The sequence below is a fragment of the Sciurus carolinensis genome, chromosome 11 (assembly GCF_902686445.1).
Source record: "Sciurus carolinensis chromosome 11, mSciCar1.2, whole genome shotgun sequence".
Taxonomy (NCBI): domain Eukaryota; kingdom Metazoa; phylum Chordata; class Mammalia; order Rodentia; family Sciuridae; genus Sciurus; species Sciurus carolinensis.
Window position 1 is genome coordinate 16678982 of NC_062223.1, and position 17669 is coordinate 16696650.

General features: G+C 35.4%; 1 protein-coding gene across 1 annotated transcript; it reads left to right on the forward strand.

The window, feature by feature from the left end:
• Positions 1–8154: 8154 nt before the first annotated feature.
• Positions 8155–8976, forward strand: LOC124959052 (olfactory receptor 5B3-like). Its single transcript, XM_047517699.1, has one exon. It carries the CDS (start codon positions 8155–8157, stop codon positions 8974–8976), a length of 822 nt encoding a protein of 273 aa, XP_047373655.1.
• Positions 8977–17669: the final 8693 nt, after the last annotated feature.

The window sequence follows — 17669 nt, forward strand, 5'->3', positions numbered from 1 at the left end:
TCTTTACAGTTTGGATTAAATTTTTTGGGGAGCATAACTCTTATTCATTGCTCTCATTGTTCATGTTTTGTCACATTTTAAAGCCCACCGGACTTCAAGTTCCTTTACTTCTGCAAAAGACTGTGGTCTTGGAAATAGGAAAAAACATATTTAGAATTGTACTACCTGAATGAGAATATTTCCGATATACTGTTGTCTTCTTGTGAGAAGTTTTATTAAAGATATTTATTCATTCAATAATTTCTTGTTATTTTTTCTGCATGGGAATGCCAAGATATGTAACATAACTGCAGAACATCTCACAAGGAAAAGAAATGGAGATAGGTATATCACTATCACATTTGCACATGGGTATGGCAAATTTGCCAGATTAAATGTCATGTGGCGATTTTTGGTGTTGAATTTATTGTGCTTTTTATTCAAGGACACACAAATAGTCAGGAAAGGACTTTACAGTGTGGCTGAGAGGATATATCTGAAAGAATATAGTTTGAAGCAGTCGCAATAGTAAAGAAGATCTGTCCCATCAGTGTGGAAGCTAGTCTTTCTTCACCTCCATAATCATGATCCCATATCCCATGCCATAATAAATCTCTTATATTTGCTTGCAGATCCAATTGATTGTTTCAGTGGAGACCTCTGATTAGTATATTAGTACTTAATAATCATAACTTAATATTTGATTTATGTTTGACCATAAAATTATATGCAATAATTTTTGTCTTTTCCCACTATTTTAAGAGTCCTAACTTGAAGGAAAAAATGTAAATTATTCCATGCAGGTATGTACTTTTTCCTTGTATGTTTTAACAACAGATGAATAAATCTGGACTCTCATATGAATTAATATGTCTATTTGAGTCATTTGCTATAAACAACAGATTCCTATTTTAATTTGCAAAGGATATGTAGCCAGAGCATCAGACATACTGAGGAAAGGTAAAAGCAGTTTCAATGTATTCATGTATTAATTATTAACATTTTTCTGATTTTTGAAAATGTACACTGAGAAACAAATGATGTTGAACATTTTTTCAAATGTTTTGAATTTATTATGACCATTCATTTTTATGTTAGTTGAGTTGCATTCTCTCTTGCCAGTCCCACAGAGTTCACTCCACTTCTTTAATTTTCTTGCTATTGCTTCACAACATCTCCCATGTTGTTGCCCCAGGACCTTGGCAATATATCTTCCCTGTGTAGAATGCTCTGTCTCCACTCAAGTCATTGCAAATATATTAACTTGTCATAGAGATTTTCCCTGACCATCTTTTTAAAATCGTGAAAACCAAGACTAGGCACACAAGAAAGACCCCAACACCTGGATTTCTATTGGAGAAAGCATCTGGCATAGCACTAGTCCATGGGGAGTCCCACAGATGGTGAATGTGGACAAGGAACAGAGACCTGACTTTTCCCTGGAGAGATGCTTAAGGGGATGATCTGTGCTTCACACACAACCCTGGATCATCAGAAAAACACCTCAACTATGGGGTACGACAAACCTGGGCTTAGTTCGCTCTCCAGTTCAGAACAGTATCAACATATAAACAGCAGACTCCTGGCAGACCTGCACCCAGTGTCACTAAGGGCTCAAAGAATGTAAATAGTTCAGGGTCAGCGCAAATAAGCAGCATGCTTAAAATTTCTGGGAAGACAAATTCAATGAATATCAGATTGGATAGACTGGATTAAATACCTATTTCATTAATGCCCATATGACACTGCACACCAACAAGCATTAAGAATTTTAGGAAATCATGTTCTCACCTACCATTTTAAATAAGATGCCAGGAACTGGCCAGATATTAAGAAGTATGGGATGACTCTTAGAGAATCTGAATCAGGTGTTTTATGGAAACTCAATGAGCTTGAGGAAAACACAGAAAAGTGATTCTGTACACTAAGAGAAATTTAAATAAAGAGATGAAAGCTATTTAGAAAATTAAAGATAAATTCTTGATCTGAAAAATATACTCAGGTAAATTTAAAGCACAAAAAGAAAGCATTAAAGCAGGACAGATTGAATAGAAGAAAGAATGTGTGATTTCAAGGAAAGGCAGCTGGAAAATGCACCTTCAGAAGTGTAAAAGGAAAGCAGAATGAAGAGTAATAAAGAACTCTTAAGAGAAACTTGTAACAATATTAAAAGAGTGGGGCTCATGAGAGTACTGAGTATGCCAAAGAGGTAGAAAACTTATTCGAAGAAATCATAACAGAACTTCTCACACCTAGACGGGGTGCAAGTATCTGGGTGCATCATAGCCCAAGATCACTAGCCAGATTTAAATCAACTAAATCCATTTCAAGTTATTTAATAATCAAGCTGACTAAGGAAAAGATCAAGATTCTCCAGGTCACAAGAGAAAAAATCAGAACAAAACACATAATAGAGGTGGCACAGATTGCACACTTCTCCAGAAATACTGCAGGCCACAGGAGAGTGCCAAGAGGTTTTCACAGGACTAAAGGGTTGGGTGGGGACAATCTACCAACCAGGAATCCAGAAGAGATATCTTGTAGAAATAAGGAGGAGATAAAGACATTTCCAGACAAAGAATATCTAAGAGAAGCTTTCTCCACCATACCTGTCCTGCAAGAAGTAAAGGAAACGTCTTCATACTGAGAGAGACATCAGCGAGTAGCAATCAACATGGAAGCTATTAAACTCACTGGTCATTATCAGACATATCCAAAGTGCTCTGAATAAGCCATTCATGTCTTTAATGTGAAGACTGAAAACCTAAAGTTTAAACTTAACTAACTAAATGAATGCTCTAAGCAAGGAAATACAGAAAGATGTAAAAAGGGATATGAAAAATTCAACATGGAGGGGAATGAATAGAGTGTACCTGGAGAGTATTTTTCTCAGCCTGTTTTCACTGTTTTGTTTCTTTTCTTTCATTTGCAGTCACTTTAAGTAGCTACCTTTTCAAAAAACCTTGTTACAATATAAAAGAAAATTTGCTTGTAAGTCTCATGTTATGAACAAAGCAAAAACAGTCAACCAAAAAACAATAATCTATGAAACCAAACACTCTACCATAGGAAATCACTTACCCACAAGAGAACATAAGAGAGTGAAATAAGGAATACAGTTCTAATAAAATCAGAAAACAAGTCAACAATTGGCTGTAGTATGAACTTACCTATCAATAATCACCTTGAATATGAATGAATTAAATACTTTAGCAAAATGAGTGAATGAGTGCATAATAAGACAAGACACAACCATGTATTCCTTACAAGAAATACACCTCAATTCTAAGATAAAAAGTGAACCAAAGAAATAAAATATTCCATGCAAACAGAATCCAAAAGAGGGCAGGAGAAGCTATATTTACATCTGAGAATACAGACTTTAAATATTTGAAAAAGTAAAAAAAAATACAAAGAAATTCTTTCTATGAGGATAAAAAACATCAGTTATGAAAAAGGAAATAATTCTAAGTATTTATTCACACAAATTGGAACAGCAAATTTGTAAATCAAATACTATTTGACATGAAAGGAGAGATGCTCACTGAAACAATAATACCGTGAGCCCTAACACTTCCACTTTATCATTGATATTTCATCCACCAGAAAATCAACAAAGGAAAAGTAGAGTGAAATACAGACCAAAGGTATAGAACAAGGAAGCAAAACAGAAAACCAAGAAGTAAATCCACATGTCCATAGGCAACTGATTTATCAAATAGGCTTTATAGAAAATACAGTCTTTTAATAAAGGATATTGAGAGAATTGAAGAGTCAAATGCAAAAGAATCCAAAAGAAAGAAACTAGACTCCTTTCTCTCATCAGTTCAAAAACCAACTCAAAATGTACTAAAGATGTGAACAGAAGAACAGAAATCATAAAAACAGTGGAAATAGTTTAGGACATTGGAATAAGCAAAGATTTTTTTTTTTTTAAGAAAGATCAAAAGTTCAGAAAACAAAAGCAGAAATACACATATGGGGTTACAACAAACTAAAATCCTTGTGTATAGAAATGGAAATAATTGACAGAGTGGAGAGACAACCTAAAGAATGGGAGAAGAGATTTGAAAACTTTACATCTACAAGGGGATGGATATTCAGACTATAGAATGAATTCAAAACATTCAAGAGAAAACAAAACAAAAAACACAAAGAAATATCTAACCTGATTGAAAAATGAGCAATAGACGTGAACAGACATTTCTCAAAAGAAGATATACAAATGGCCAACTGGTACATGAATAAAAGTTCAACTTCACTAATCATCCAGGAAATACGAATAAAAACTAATGTGAGAGGTCACCTCACCACAGCAAAAGTACCTTTCAAAACACTAAAACTAACTAGTGCTGGCAAGATGTAGAAGAAAGGGAAGGAACCCTGCACACTGTTGGTGGGAATATAGATTACATCAGCCCTTATGGAAAGTATACAGAAGTTACTGAAAATTACAAGTAGAAACTCCATGTGATCCAACAATTTCAACATTGAATTTAAATTCAAAGGAAATTGGTTAGGCATGGTATTAATGCCTCTAATCCCATCTACTCAGGAGGCAGAAGAGTGGGATGGCAAGTTTGAGGCCAGAGGAACAACTTTGCAAGATCTTATTTCAATAAAGAAATAAATACAAATAATTTAAAGGAGTCAGGAATATAGTTCAGTGCTAGAGATCCACTAGGTTCAGTCAATAATATCACAATTAATCAGTGGAATTCAGAGGAAATGAAATTGATATGACAGAAAGACATGTGTACCCTTGTGTTCCCTGTGGTATTGCTTCTAACACCTAACAAATATAAACAAACTGAGTGTCCAAGAACTGATGAATAGATTAAGAAAACATGATACATATGCATTAGGACATTTGACTAAGTCATAACAAAGAAGGAAATCCTGTCCTTTGCAATTAGACTTCATGATGTAAAGTGAAATAAGCCAAGGTGGAGGACATTTTCTGAATGATCTCACTCATGTGTGGAATCTTGAAAAGTGGTTCGCACAGAAGGTAAGATTTGAGTAGTGTTTACCAGGGGATGGATGCAGTAGGGGGAAGGAGGGTGGGGGAAAGGATGATCATTGGTGCTACTTACTTACAGTTTCTGCGTTTTCATTTATTGGTAAAATATATTTAACTTAAAAATATAATAATGAGCTTGATCCCCACGTGCACTTTAATTGCTTCTTCCTTAGAAAACAGAACAAGGAACTGTAGAGAGTCTCATGGGGGAAATCTCCAGAGGTCTGCAAATATGTACAATTCTCTCCTGATCTCCAAGTATTTGCCTCTGAAATTCCACAGAATCAACATCACTTTGTTTTAGAAGGAACATCTATATTCCAGCTCCACGAGATATCTTTTCTTCATCTGTATGATATTGGTAGTAGGCAGCCTTCTTCAGAACTGAGGATTTGTTATTTGCCTTCAACTATGGTCAGAGCAACATTCAAAGGAAAAAAATCACATTGGTTGACTTTTAAATGATACTATTTTCATAAGACACTCTGAATGTTTCATTTATTTATGGGCATGATGTGTGAATTATCTGGGAGAGAAGTAATAGTATCCTATGTATTGTACACACAAGAGGGATAAGTAATTCTTCATACTGCACATTGAGAACTCATGGTAGAATCTCAAGTGGATCCATGTTAATTGTCTTTCATTCCATTCTCCTACCTTGAGGAATATGGAGTCTTTTGTCAATGATCTAATGGAGAACTTTTTCATAGGACATATTCCATTTTGCTTTCTTTTTTTTAAATTTATTTTTTATTTTTACTTTTTTATTGTAAACAAATGGGATACATGTTGTTCCTTTAAAATTATCCCTCTGGATAAACTGCCTTTCATTTCCATCAGAGTGTAAGTTCTCTATTCCATAACTTTTCAGTGAGAAGTATAAGCTATGCAAAACACTGGTTATGGTGCGTGCTATGAGTTATTTGAAAACAGAAAGAAATGTTCCTAAATGTTTCTAAAAGCTGAGGTGAGTCTAGGTATAAACTTCAAAATATTTATCATGGGGATTTTACTAATTTATAGAACAAATCTTGTTTCTTTCACAAAGAAAAACATGAACAAAAAGTATGACAGATAATGCTTTGATTGATTGGTTACATTACCTTGTTCACTATACATTGAGATGTCATAAATGTTGAAAATGCAAACACAAACAAAATCCTGGAAGTGAAATGATCCTTCTATAAACTATTAAATGGTTCTAATTAATTTAACAGGCTCTGATCTGCATCTAAACTTCACCATGGTCTCAGGCTTATTCTTGTGAGGTGGCTCTAATTCACTAATCTTGAGTCTCTCTCAATCAACCTGTTTAAATTCAGGGCCTCACCTAACTTCTCATATTCCCAGTTTCCTTACTGGTAAAATAAGAACAACAATACAACCTATTTCACACATGCACACACATGCAACACTGCCATACAAATCCATTATCACTTATTGTAGAACACACCGAAGGGATCAAGTGCATTAAGATTGGAGACCTTGATGTTTTCATGGGAAGGCTTCTAAATTGAAGTTGTTAAATACTTAGGAGAAATACATTCTGCAGTATTCAATTTAAAATATGGATTTCAAGAAAGAAATTTTCAACAGGGGCAGGTCTACATGGAATTGCAGCAGCAGTTATCACATGCTTAGAGTAATAAAAGAATCAACTGAGAGCACACAATTCCTAAATGGCCATTGTGGGGAGAAAAGGAAAAATTGAGAAATAAGCTTAAGACACCAAGGTCTCCCACAACTAAAGGCATGAATTTGAGCATCCTGCTTGTTCAAACCAGCATAAATTGTTATTCCATGCTATCCACACGATGGCTTAGAATACCAAATTTTCCTTTTCTTTATGTATTATTCTAATTCTAACCCTAACCCTAACCCTAACCCTCACAACAGTACCTCAAAGCAGTTCTCATTAATATCTTCATTTTGCAGATGGAAATTTGATGTTCAGAGGAGTTGATTTAGGACCAAGTCTTGTATTTAGGTGTTAAATGGTAGGTGTGATTCTCTTCCAGGAATTCCAGGTCCATATCTTCTGTTTCTGACAGGACTTCACTCATAATCACCTACACAGGCAGCACATACTCCCACCATCCCAGCTAACCAACCACAACCACTGTGCGAGAGATGTGCTGTGCTGATTCAAGAGTTAAACTCATCTCTGCCAATCAAAGGTTATGTCTTTAGGAACATCGCTATCTTCATGTGTAGATGTGCTGCTGATAATAAGCACAAGAATGTGGTGAAAGGTTAATAGGTAAGCAGAGCTTATCAATTGATGTAGGGTCCTTCTCTGCCTGAAACAAGGATCACTTCACTGTTATTGATTTCTTATTTGTTCTATCTCTAATGAGAGACAACCATTATTGTAAACAAGAAGAATTTAGCATCTAAGCAATCACTCCCTCAGATCACTATGAAGCCACAAATCCTTCTTTAATTCATATTATCTCCATAAACTAAGGAAACATTCAATCTTGGTTAAGGATTGGCATGGGCTCAGGGATGAGATTGCCAATGAAAGATTTTGCCAATATGAATGAGGTATTGTGCCTCTTACACATCGATATTTTCATGAATGTAACGATGAAAAAAATGCATAATGTTTTTGAAAGGAGACACAGAATGCATAGAGAAGGTGCCTCCAAAAATTACTGGCAGGTGAGAAATTTAAAAGTTTCATGTTCTTTTCTAGGAGACCTGAATGAACTGAGTAATGAGACTATAGAAGTAATTTTCATCAAGCAGTTAAACTGACTTTATCTCAGAAATACAATTGGATAATATTTTTAAATTGTATACATGATCCTTTAAGGTTTCTAAGGTGTCACAGCATGCAACCCTGTGTATTAGTGACACACTCTATTTGATTCACTTGTATTAGAGTCTCAGATTACCACCTATTGCTATAATGAACTAACAAATGTTGTATATGCATTCTCAATTTTCAACTCATTACTTTATAATTCTGTCCTTTCTTCTCAGATGCTGTACAACATCTACTGAATCTCAGGAAACTGATGGAGAACAGGACAGAAGTGACAGGGTTTTTCCTGCTGAGACTGACTAGTGACCTACATCTGCAACTTCCCCTCTTTATGATATTGCTCCTTATCTACACCATCACTCTGGTTGGGAATCTGGGGATGATCCTGGTGATTGTCTTGGACTTCCGTCTCCACACTCCCATGTACTTCTTCCTTGGTAACCTGTCTCTGGTGGACTTGTGTTATTCCTCAGCTGTCACTCCCACACTGTTGACTGGGCTCCTTATTGGAGACAAGGTCATTTCCTATAATGCTTGTGCTCCTCAGATGTTCCTTCTTGGATCCTTTGCCACTGTGGAAAACTACCTCTTGGCCTCAATGGCCTATGATTGCTATGCAGCAGTGTGTAAGCCCCTGCACTACACCACCACCATGACACCCAGTGTGTGTACCTCACTGATCATCGACTGCTATGTCTGTGGTTTCCTGAGTGCCTCCATCCTCACTTGGGACACATTCAATCTCATCTTCTGTAAGTCCATCCTGGTCCATCATTTTTTCTGTGATGTTCTAGCAGTCATGGTTCTCTCTTGCTCTGATACTCATATTAGTGAGCTTGTTTTGATTTATATTGTCAGTTTCTGTATCTTCTTTGCTCTCCTCATAATCCTAATATCTTACATATTCATTTTCATCACCATCCTAAAGATGTGCTCAGCTGCAGGACACAGGAAGGCTATCTCCACCTGTGCCTCTCACTTCAGTGCTGTCTCCATTTTCTATGGGACTCTGATCTTCATGTACGTACAGCCCAACTCCAGTCACTCTATGGACACTGACAAAATTGCTTCTGTTTTCTATACTAAGGTCATCCCTATGCTGAATCCTGTGATCAACAGCCTGAGAAATAAGGAGGTCATGATTGCAATCTCAAGGGTCTGGACTGAAAAACTAGGTGAGATCAAATTGGATTTCCTCTAAATGTGTCTTGATATTTTTCTCTGGTAGATTTCAGAGTTCTATCCTTATTCTGTATGTCATTCATTTTCATAATAGTGTGCCTTGGTGTGGGTCTATTGCAATTGTGTATGTTTGGGTGTCCTGTGGTTTTCTTACTTTTGATTTTTCATTTCATTCTTCAGTTTGCAAAATTTTCAGATTTCTTTCATTGGAAATATTGTGCCTTCCCTTGGTTTGTATTCCCAAGTCTTCTTCTATCCTAATATATCTTAAGTTTTGTCTTTTCGTGTTATCTCATATTTCTTGGGAATTCTATTCATGTTTTCTTATCATCTTTTTCCATGGTCAACTTTATTTTCAAGTTTTATATATTTTGTCTTCATTGCCTGAGACTCTGTCTTCTAAGTGGTCCAGTTTGCTGGTAATACTTTCCAATGAGTTCGTGATTAGGTTTATTATTTCCTTCATTTCAAGGATTTCTGTTCATTTTTATTATTATTATTATTGTATACAAATGGGATACATGTTGTTTCTCTATTTGTACATGGAGTCAAGGCATAAATCATACATTTACATAGGGCAATGATGTTTGATTCATTATTTTTTTTTCTCTTCCCCCCACCCCTCCCACCCCTCTTTTCCCTCTATACAGTCCTTCTTTCCTTCATTCTTACCACACTCCTTATCCCTAACCCTAAACCTAACCCTAACCCTAATGCTAACCCCTCCCACCCCCCATTATATGTCCTCATCCACTTATCAGTGAGATAATTTGTCCTTTAGTTTTTTGAGATTGGCTTATCTCACTTAGCATGATATTCACCAATTTCATCCATTTGCCTGCAAATGCCATAATTTTATCATTCTTCATTGAGGAGTAATATTCCATTGTATATATATATCTGCCACAGTTTCTTTATCCATTCATCAACTGAAGGGCATCTAGGTTGGTTCCACAATCTGGCTATGGTGAATTGAGCAGCAATGAACATTGATGTGGCTGTATCTCTGTAGTATGCTGATTTTAAGTCCTTTGGGTATAGGCCAAGGAGTGGGATAGCTGGGTCAAATGGTGTTTCCATTCCAAGCTTTCTGAGGAATCTCCATACTGCTTTCCAGAGTAGCTGCACTAATTTGCAACCCCACCAGCAATGTATGAGTGTTCCTTTTCCGCCACATCCTCGCCAACACCTATTGTTGCTTGTGTTCTTGATAATAGCCATTCTAATTGGGGTGAGGTGGAATCTTACTGTAGTTTTGATTTGCATTTCTCTTATTACTAGAGATGATGAACATTTTTTCATATATCTGTTGATTGCTTGTACATCTTCTTCTGTGAAGTGTCTGTTCATTTCCTTAGCCCATTTGTTGTTGGATTATTTGTATTCTTGGTGTAGAGTTTTTTGAGTTCTTTATAGATTCTGGAAATTAGTGCTCTATCTGAAGTACGAGTGGCAAAGATTTTCTCCCACTCTGTAGGCTCTCTCTTCACATTGCTGATAGTTTTCTTGACTGAGAGAAAGCTATTTAGTTTGAATCTATCCCAGTTGTTGATTCTTGCTTTTATTTCTTGTGCTATGGGAATCCTGTTAAGGAAGTCTGATCCTAAGCCAACAAGTTGAAGATTTGGACCTACTTTTTCTTCTATAAGATGCAGGGTCTCTGGTCTGATTCCGAGGTCCTTGATCCATTTTGAGTGGAGTTTTGTGTAGGGTGAGAGATAGGGGTTTAATTTCATTGTGTTGCATATGGTTTTCCAGTTTTCCCAGCACCATTTGTTGAAGAGGGTATCTTTTCTCCATTGCATATTTTTGGACCCTTTGTCTAGTATGAGAAAATTGTATTCATTTGGGTTTGTGTGTTTGTTTGTTTTTTGGGGGGATTTTTGTTTTGTTTATGTTTTTGTTTTCTTAGAATCTCTCTTTATTGAGGAGAGGCAATTTGTTCCCTTATTTTTTATATTTTTTGTATATATATCCATCTAACAGTTGGATTTGAGGATGTAGATTTTCTACTTTGTGGAATTATAGGGTTCCTGAAGGTTTTCAGTAACTCACAGTTTATGGGAGACAGATAATAATAACAGCAAATGAAAGAAATTTAAAGCATTAAAATAAATAGTTCTTGAAATGAAATTTACAATGTTGAAGTCACACTAATCAGAAATGATTTGATCAGTTATTGCCCACATTAAAAATAGGAAGTTTACATAAGGGTTTACAGTTTCATATGATAACCAGGGATAGAACAGAAGTGATGTAGAATGTGATGATCATGAGGGAGGAGAAGAAAAATAGAATTTAAAATTAAAGATATGAAAGGGAAAACAGTAGAGATTGGCTTTTAGCAGAGGAAAAGAGAGAGTCAAGGTAAATTGATAAGTGAGAGAAAAAATGTAAAATATAAGAAGTAGAAATAAAATAAAATATAGAATGTTAAAAAACAGAAATCCCAAAACAGAAAAGAAATAAATGTTTAAAAAGAACAAAATTGTTAAATATTAATCAAGCATCTTATTCTTCAAAATATTGATGCATGAAAAATAACTACATTCAAATAAAGTGGTAGAAATGAGGAAAATAAATATATATGGATATTCATATATACAGTTAAGGATAGATTTCTTAAAGAGGAAAAGAAGAGGACATGGGGTCATGGAAAAGGGTTTGCAGACTCAAGAGGTGAATGGAACACATGCAGTGGTGATATAGAATGTGTTTTTAAGAGAGGAGGACGTAGGACAAAGGAATAGAAGTAAAATAATTTTAAAAAGACAGAGAGAGAGAGAGAGAGAGACAGAGAGAGAGCAAATGAGTTTGGCTGTTGGCAATAAAAAATAGAAATAGAAACAAAAGAAAACAGAGCTATGAAAGAGTCAGTAGAAAATCAATCCAAGATATAATAATCAACAACTTAATCTTCAAAAAAAAAGCACAAAAAAACTACCTTCAAGAAATGTTAAAACTAAAAAAAAAAAGCAGAAACAAATATGTATTTGTACCAATGTATATAATCCCATCACTTATCAATCTCTGCACATTCAGAAACAAGTGAAACATAACAAAAACAAAATAGAGGAGTAGTGGATGAGAGGTTTCTCCTCCTGTCTGACAAACCGCCCTTGCATTTCTCAGCTTCCCTCCTCAGCAGGATGGTGTTGGAGCTGTGGTGCTCCCAGCTGAACTTCCTGGGTACTGCCTTTGGGCTCTGTGAGATGAGTTGCTGCAAAAGAAGCTCCCAGGGTGGAGATTTGGTCTGGAATTGCTCCTAAGTGTTTTATTGTGGGAGGAGCTTGGAGACATTAATGAATCAACAGAATTCCAGGAGGTAACCCACTACTCTCCCCAGGGTACCACTGTGGGAAGGGGAAGTTGGTCCTTCATTACTTTGTTGTCAGGGATACTGTGCTTTTTCTGACTTCTCAAGGACTGTTTCCAAGCACTGAGCTCTGTCACTCCTCCGGATCAGTTTCTCCCTGCCACTGTTTGATACTCCATTCAAGGGAGTAGGGGAGGGTGGGCTTTCTCTGGCCTATCTGATCTGTATTGTTACCTGGAAAACTAGTCTCCATACCAGAGATTCCCCTTATTTTCTAGGCTCACAGTAAATCTCCCAGTTGGCATCTGCTGGATATATGTATCGGTTTCACTCTGGAACTCACAGATCTAAACTCCTAGTTTGAGTTCTTGCCAGTGTCAAAGGAGGTATTAAAGTGTTTCCAGCTTGGGTTCCTGTACATGGCTAGGGAATCTTAGAATAATATATATGAAGCTCTGAAAGAGAATGAGTGCCAACCAAGAATATTATACCCCGCAAAACTATGATTCAGTTTTGACAATGAAATAAAAATCGTTCATGATAAACAAAAGTTAAACAAATTCACAACTAAAAAGCCTGCATTATAAAACATCCTCAACAAAATACTTCAGGTGAAGAAATAAAAAATAAAAATGAAATCCAGCAAAGGGAGAAACTACACTAGAAGAAAATCAATTAAAAGAGAAGGGAATTCAAATTAAAAACCAGACATGATTCAAAATGACAGGAAATAAGAATCATTTCTCAATAAGAACTCTGACTGTGAATGGCCTAAACTCATCAATCAAAAGACAGAGACTGGCAGATTAGATTAAAAGCAAGACTATCTTCAAAAGTCTCACCTCTTAGGCAAACTCATTTACATATTGAAGGTCAAAGGATGGGACAAAATTTACCATTCACATGGATCTCTTAAACAAGCAGAGGTTTCTAAACTCATATCTGATAAAGTGAACAACAAGTAAAAATTTATCAGAAGGGACAAAGAAGACCATCTCATATTGCTTGAGGGAATTAAACAACAAGAAGATATAATAATCATAAATATTTATGCTCCAAACAATGGAACATTAACATACATCAAACAAACCATTCAAATTCTCAAGAATCAAATAGATCATAATGCAATAATAGTGTATGATTTCAGTGCAACTCTCTCACCAATCTATAGATTTTCAAAACAAAATGTAAACACAGAAGGTATAAAACAAAATAAAACAAAATTGAAATTTAACACATACATTGAATATTTCATCAATCAATGAATGAATACACTTTCTTCTAAACTGCACATGAAATATTCTCTATAATATACCATATCTTAGGCTACAAAGCAACTCTTGGCAAAAAAAAAACAAAAAACAAAGTGGGGGCTGGGGAGATAGCTCAGTCGGTAGAGTGCTTGTCTTGCAAGCACAAGGCCCTGGGTTCGATCCCCAGCACTGCAAAAAAAAAAAAAAAAGAAAGTGGAGCCTGGTAAAGTGATGTAGGTCTGTAACCCCAATGACTGAGAAGGCTGAGGAAGGGGGATCGAGAGTTCAAAGCCAGACTCGGCAACTGTGAGGTGCCAAGCAACTCAGTGAGATCCTGTCTCTAAATAAAATATATAAAAGGACTAGGAATGTGGCTCAAGGGTTGAGTGTCCCTGAGTTTAATCCTCCCCCTCAAATACAGATAATACCTTTCATACTATCAGATTATAAAAGAATGAAACTAAAAATTAATATTAAAATAAAAATGGAAGTTACTCTAACATATGGAGATTAAACAATACACTGTTTTATGATCAATGGAGAGCTGAAGAAATCAGGAGTGAAATTTAAAAAGTACTTAGTGGTGAATGAGAATGGTGATACAACCTCTCCAAGTACCTGGGACACTATGAGGGCAGTGCTAAGGGGACAGTCCATTGCATTGAGCACATTCATTAAATGAATAGAAAGTCAATAAATGGGTAGCATAACTTCACATCTCAAAGACTTAGAAAAAGAAGACCAAACCATCACCACAAGCAGAAGACAGAAAATAATTAAAATCAGAGCCCAAATGAAAGAAATTGAAAGAACAAAAAATTGATGAAACAAAATCTTGTTTCTTTGAAAAAAATAAACAAATAGATAAACCCTTATTTAAGTTAATGATGAAAAATGAGAAAGAAAACCCAAATTATTAATTTGTGGTGCTAAAGGAAATGTCACCATAAATACCACTGAAATACAGATGGTAATAAGAAGCTAGTTTGAAAATCTATACTCCAATAAAATAAAAATCTAGAAGACATTGGCTAATTTCTAGAGATATCTGACATATCCAAATTTAATCAAGAGGATCAGAAAATTTAAACATGAATTTCAAGCAATGAAATTGAAGACACCATAAAAAGTCTACCAACAAATAGAAGCCCAGGACCAGATGGATCTTCAATCAAGTTGAACAAGATATACAAAGAAGATCACGCCAAGAATTTACACCAATATTCATCAAATTAATCCATGGAATATAAAATGAGGAAATTTTCCAAACTCATTCTATGAAGCTAGTATTGACCTGATACCAAAACCAGACAAAGATACTTCAAGGAAAGAAAACTTCAGAATCATATCCCTAAGACTTAGATGCAAAAATTCTCAACAAAATACTGGCAAAATGCATACAGAAAATATTAAAAAGACGGTGCACCATGATCAACTGGAGTTCATCCCAGAAATGCAAGGTTGGTTCAACATATGTAAATCACTAGATGTAATTCACTATATTAATAGACTTAAAGACAAGAATCACAGGATTATCTCAATAGATGCAGAAAAGTTATTTGAAAACATTCATCATCCATTTATGCACCAAGCACTAGAAAACCTAGGGATAGTAGGACCATACCTCAACATTGCTAAAACTATGTATACTAAAGTCAGGGCTGACACCATTATAAATGGATAAAAATTGGAAGCATTCCCTCTAAAAACTGGAACAACATGGATTCCCTCTTTCACCACTTCTATCAACACAGCCAGAGCAATTAGAGTAGAAAGAAATTAAAAGGACATGAATAGGAAAAGGAGAGCATAAACTATTCCTATTTGCTGAAGACATGATTCTCTATTTAGAAGATCTAAAAACTCTATCAGACAGACCCTGGAACTACAAAAGAATTCAGCAAAGTAGCAGGGTATAAAATCAACACCCATAATTCAATTGCATTTCTATACACCAATGACATATCAGCTGTAGAGAAATATGGAAAATATCCCCTTTACAATAGCCTCTAAAAAGCAAACAAACTTGGGAATCAATCTAACAAAAGAGGTGAAGATCACTACAATGAAAACGATAGCACACTAAAGAAAGAAATTGAAGAAGACCTCATAAAATGGAAAATTCTCCCATATTCTTGATTAAGCAGAATTAATATTGTCAAAATGGACATGTTACCAAAAGCCCTATACAGATTTAATGCATTTTCTCTTAAAATCCTAATAACTTCATAGAAATAGAAAAAGCAATCATGAATTTCATTTAGAAAAATAAGAGCCCCAGAACAGCCAAAGCAATGCTTAATGAGAGAGGTGATGCAGGAGGCATCACAATACCAGACTTTAAAATTATACTTCAGAGCTCTAGTGCCAAAAACAGCATGGTGTTTTCACCAAAACAGACATGATGACCAAAGGTACATAGTAGAAATCACAGGGACACCGCATATATACAGATATCTCATACTAGACAAAGGTGACATAAACATACACAGGAGAAGAGAGAGCCTCTTCAACAAATGGTGCTGAGAAAACTGGAAATCGTATGTAGTAAAAAAATTGAACCCCTATCTCTTACCCTGCACAAAACTCAATTCAAAGTAGATCAAGGACCTAGGCATTAGACCAGTGAGCCTGCATATACTAGAAGTAAAAGTAAGCCCAAATTAACCAGATTCCTTAACAAGAATCCTAAAGCACAAGAATTAAAATCAAGAATGAATAAAAGGGATTTTATCAAAATCAAGAATGAATAACAGGGATTTTATCAAAATGAAAATCTTCTTCACAGCAAAAGAAATAGTCAAGAACATGAAGACAAAGTCTATAGAATGGGAGATAATCTTTGCCATCTACACCTCAGATAGAGTATTAATTTCCAGAGGATACAAAGAACTCAAAAGAAAAAAAAAGTTAACACACATGCACACACACAAAAAAACCCAACAAATAAACTAGCAAAGGAACTGAACAGGCACTTCACAAAAGAAGAAGTACACATGATCAAAAAATATATGAAATAATTTTTAACACTTCTATCAGTTAGAGAAATGCAAATTAAAACTACACTGAGATTCCCTCACTCCAGTCAGAAGCAATTATAATGAATACAAGTACCAATTAATGTTGGTGAGGATGTGGCATAAGGGTATTTTCATATATTGCTGGTGGGACTGCAAATTGGTGCAACCACTATGGAAAGTAACATGGAGATTCCTTAGAAAACTTGAGGACAGTCCATTGCATTGAGCTCACTTGATCCAGTTATTTGACACTTCAGTCAATCCACAAAGGATTTGAAATCAGCATATTAGAGTGACACAGTCAAATCAATGTTTTTAGCAGTTCAATCACAATAGCCAAGCTATAGAACCAACCTATGTGTCATTCAACAGATGGGTAGATGAAGAAAATATAGCATATATACACAAAGGAATATTACTCAGAAACAAAAATGAATGAAATTATGTCATTTGCTGGTAAATGCATGGTACAGGAGACTATCATGCTAAGTGAAATAAGCCAGTCCCAGAAGACAAATGCAGAATATTCTCTCTGATATGTGGATACTAACTCACAAAGAGGGAAGGTTAGGAGGTGAAAAATAGAAGTCCATTGGATTAGACAAAAGGAATGAAGGAAAAGGAGCAAGAAGGGGAATAGGGAGGATTGTATAATTAATCAGACAAAACTTTCATAGCTTTGGATTTGAATACACAACCAGGGTAACTCCACGTCATGTACAACCACAAGGATAGGATGCTACTTAGAATAAATAACACTCCATTCATGTATAATATGACAAAATACTTTCTACTGACATGTATATCTTAAAATAACAAATTCAAATGTTTTAAAAGATTGCAGTTTTTAAAGTCAAAAATATGTTCTTTTGTTGTGAACAGAATAATCTTTAGGATGTTGATTTTTACCTGTGGTTTGGTGTAAGCTTTCTTGATTCATCCTTCCAGGTCTTCTTTATGTACTGGTTCATTTGAGGCCACAGTGATGTTAAGTTCTTGATGTGAAACCTTGCCTCTGCAAAATCTGTTTTCTGGGAAAGGAAAACGCTAAGTTCAGAAATTAATTCCTGAATTAGAAAGGCTAAGCTTCCTTCATGTCTACTTATCAATACTTCCATTAAAG

Coding starts and splice junctions, on each gene's coding strand:
- LOC124959052 (XM_047517699.1), top strand. CDS start 8,155: ATGATCCTGGTGATTGTCTTGGACTTCCGTCTCCACACTCCCATGTAC.